At 69.4% G+C, this 3,485-nt stretch overlaps 2 protein-coding genes across 2 annotated transcripts in view; one reads left to right on the top strand and one right to left on the bottom strand.

Annotated features, from left to right (window-relative positions):
* Positions 1 to 108: 108 nt before the first annotated feature.
* On the top strand, positions 109 to 1,911 carry MNEG_6369 (Niemann-Pick C1 protein Flags: Precursor; the record flags this gene model as incomplete). The annotated part of the gene is made up of 4 exons (XM_014045155.1): positions 109 to 114; positions 196 to 323; positions 692 to 855; positions 1,220 to 1,911. The coding sequence occupies 4 exons, from the start codon at positions 109 to 111 to the stop codon at positions 1,909 to 1,911; spliced, it is 990 nt and encodes a 329-aa protein (XP_013900609.1).
* A 348-nt stretch (positions 1,912 to 2,259) lies between these two features.
* MNEG_6370 (Protein NLRC3) overlaps positions 2,260 to 3,485 on the bottom strand; it is a gene marked incomplete at both ends in the record, with an annotated part of 11,822 nt that continues 10,596 nt past the window's right edge. Inside the window, one exon of the mRNA XM_014045156.1 lies at positions 2,260 to 3,396. Coding sequence (XP_013900610.1) covers positions 2,260 to 3,396 — 1,137 coding nt within the window. The remainder of the gene's footprint in view (positions 3,397 to 3,485) is intronic.

Genomic DNA, 3,485 nt, shown 5'->3' on the forward strand with positions numbered 1-3,485 from the left:
CCCCCAGACCCCGCTGCACGCGGCCCCGTCACTCCCACCCCCCCTAGGCAGCCAGTCTGCAGCCTGGGCCCTCACCCGCACCCGCTCGCCACTCCCGCAAGCCTGCGTATGTGTGTCGCATTTTTGTTGTATCATACATATGTATTATACTCATTACGGGCCTCATCCGCGCCGGACGACACCCAACCCCCGCAGGACCAATTCATAGGGGCGCTCAAGGCGGCGCGGGCCTTCGCTGCCACCGCCTCCAGGGATTTGGGGCTGGAGGTGTTCCCCTATTCCGTGTTTCACGTGTTCTTTGAACAGTACCTTACGCCTGTCAGGTGGGTGGGGCCGCTGCGATTGTTGTGTCTGTCAGGTGGATCGGCGGCGCTGTGTGTGTATATGTGTGTGTGTGTGTGACAGAGAGAGAGAGTGTGTGTGTGTATGTGTGTGTGCGAGAGAGAGAGAGAGAGAGAGAGAGAGAGGGGCTGACGGGGTTCGCTGACATTCGGTCCAGCGGCGGTCGACCAGCGAACCGCAATTGCGATCCGCTTGCGCAGCCTTTTTTGCTCCACCGTCTCTGTCTCCACACGCCCACTCACGCACACACATACACCACGTGAAGGAACCACCCACACAACCCACACACACGCACACTGTCTCGTGGACCCCACCCCCACCGCCACCCCCGCGAACCCCAACCCCGCAGGGACGCGGCCTACATGGTGGGCCTGCCCTGCCTGGCCGTGACCGGCGCGGCCTGGGCCTTCACGGGCAGCCTGTGGGCCAGCGCCATCCTGCTGCTCATGCTGGCCAGCCTGCTGCTGCAGCTGGGGGGCGCCATGTACCTGGCAGGAATCCAGGTCAACGCAGGTCAGCAAGAATGCCCAAATACATAGGATGCGCGCTGTGCGCCGTTCGGGGCACTGATTTTCGGCTGTATTTTTGGGCTGTGTTTTCGCTCGGGCGCGTCGGGGCTCGACTCGGGCAGCGGGCGCGCGATGAGAAGGCGGCGGTGGTCGCAAACACCTTTGCGGCACGTGCTGCCGGGTGCCTTCACACGCGCCACCCCGCCTCCCGCCACCGTTCCCTGTCCCCCCCCTCAATCACCGCAAAGACCACCACCACACCCCTCCATAGACCCCATGCCACGACCCTGTTTACGGTCCCCACACCGCAACCCTGCTTGCGACGCCCACCCACAACCCTGTTTGCGCCCCCACCACCCCAACCCCAGTGTCCCTGGTCAACTTGGCGATGGCCCTGGGCATCGCGGTTGAGTTCAACGCCCACATCCTCCACTCTTTTTGCGTCACCCCCGGGCCCCGCCCCTACCGCGCCCGCGCGGCGCTTGTGAAAATGGGCGCCTCCGTCACCAGCGGCATCACGCTCACAAAATTTGTCGGCGTCGTGGTTTTGGCGTTCGCCAAAACCCAGATCTTCGAGGTTTACTATTTCAGGCTGTACCTCGCACTTGTGGTCCTGGGTGCGGCCCACGGGCTGGTGCTGCTGCCTGTGGTTCTGAGCCGCTTTGGGCCGCCCTCCTGGAGCGAGGGCAAGGGCGGCGGCGGCAGCACAGGTGGTGGAGGCGGCGGCGGCAGGGGCCGCCGCGGCGGCAGCGGCGGTGCGCCGAGCTGGCGGGAAGCGGAGCTCGAGTCCGGCCGCGGCCTGGGCGGCGCGGGCGCCAGCGGCGGCGCCAAGGCGCAGGACGAAGCCGGCACGGCGCTGCCGGCGCTCGCTGCGGCGGGGGTGGCGGCGGCGGCGGTAGCTCTCGAGGAGCGCGAGCAGCACGGCGGCGCCGCGGGCGCGGGCGCGCGCGCGGGGAGCGGCGGCAGCTTTGCAGGCGGAAGCTTCAGCGGGGACGAGCTGGAGGGGATGGAGATGGCTGACAGCGTCCTCGGCGGCGACCGCGCGGGCGGGGGCGATTGATAACTCCGTGTGTGGCTCTCACACTCTTGTCGCTCTGATTCTGCGCTTTGGTTTCTCGTCGTTCTAGCACCCTGCACACACTCTTGTCTTGCGCGTGATCAAAGTGCCAAGCGCTGCGCTGCTGCACCTTGCACATAGGCATAGAGTTTGCGCCACATTTCTGGCACGCGTCAATGCACGCGGGGCCAGCAGTAACAAAAGAGTTCCCTGATCTGGCTGCAGCCGTCACTAGGGCGCGTGCCCGGCAGCCAAGGCCTGAATGGCTGAGGTCGGCCGGCTTCCCCTGCGCCCAGGGCAATCCAGCGCGGTGCGTCGGACGGCTGGGCACAATCAGTCAGAACAGGCCACTCAAACATTGCTGCCGCCCAGCAGCCGCTGCAGTAATTGCCTTAGCTCCTCTCGCGCGGCTGCGGGCCCCTGCCCATCGCCGCCAGCCGCACAATCAGCGCCGCCACAGCCGCCGCCGCACCCCCAGCCACCGAAGCCGCAACAGTGGCGGCCACCCGCCGCCAGGCGCGCCAGCAGCAGCAGCTGCGGCCGCACCATGGCGACCGCCGCCGGCCCGACCATCTCCACTGAAGCCAGCCGGCGTAACTCCCTCCGCCAGACTGGCCGCTGCTGCCAGCCCGCCCCATGACCATTTGCCACAGCCGCCGCGTCGCCGTTGGCCGCCCAGCCCTGGGTCGTGAGCCCGTCTGCGCCGCCCGCGGCCGCCGAGCCGCCCTGCATCCATGCTGCCGCCGCAGCCGGGGCCGCCGCACACCAAGGCCCATCCGCGCCGCCAACATCCTGATGACCCACCTCCCCCCAGCCGCCCCTGTACTGGTCGCGGCATCCTGATTCCCAGCCGAACGCGCCGCAGCCGTCCGCCCCGCGCCCGCCGCCCTGGGGCGGCTCGAGGAGCGCCTCCTGCTGCAGCCGCCGCCGCCGCTGGGCTTGCTCCCACAGGCGGCCCTTCAAAGTTTCAAGAGCTTTTGTCAGGTGAGGGTCCAACACGCCCTCTTCGAGCAGCGCCCGCAGCAGCAGAGCCGCGCACTGCGCCCCCAGGAGCACCCCCGCGTCGCCCCCCTCCTGCCCGCCGCCGCCGATATCGGCGCCGCCGCCGCCGCCACCGTCGTCGGGGGCGCCGCCGCAGTCCGCCGGCCCGGCGGCGGCGGCCACGCACAGCAGGCCGAGCAGCGGCGTCTGCGCGAGCGCGCGCGCCGCCACCGCCCTCAGCGCGTCGGCCGCGGCCGCCAGCCGCTGCTGCCGTCCCGAAACGCCGCCGCCGCCGCCGCCGCCGCCGGTACGCTGCCAGGCGACCGCTGACCTGGCGGCAGCTCCCACGGCCTGCAGGAAGCTGGCTGATGTCAGCAGGTCCCCGCTCAGCAGCAGCCACCGCTGCTCCCGCGGCTGCTGCAGCACCGCCGCCGCGCCGTCGGCTGCAGACGCGCCGCCGCCGCCGCCTGCAGGAGCAACGCCGTCGCTGCCCCCACGCCCGTCATCCTGCAGCAGGGCAGCAGCCACGCGGGTTGCCCTGGAAAGCGTATCTGAAAGAAGCTTTGGGTGCCACCTGCTCAGCAGCACCCCTTCAG

The sequence above is a fragment of the Monoraphidium neglectum genome (assembly GCF_000611645.1).
Source record: "Monoraphidium neglectum strain SAG 48.87 unplaced genomic scaffold scaffold01027, whole genome shotgun sequence".
NCBI classification, from domain to species: domain Eukaryota; kingdom Viridiplantae; phylum Chlorophyta; class Chlorophyceae; order Sphaeropleales; family Selenastraceae; genus Monoraphidium; species Monoraphidium neglectum.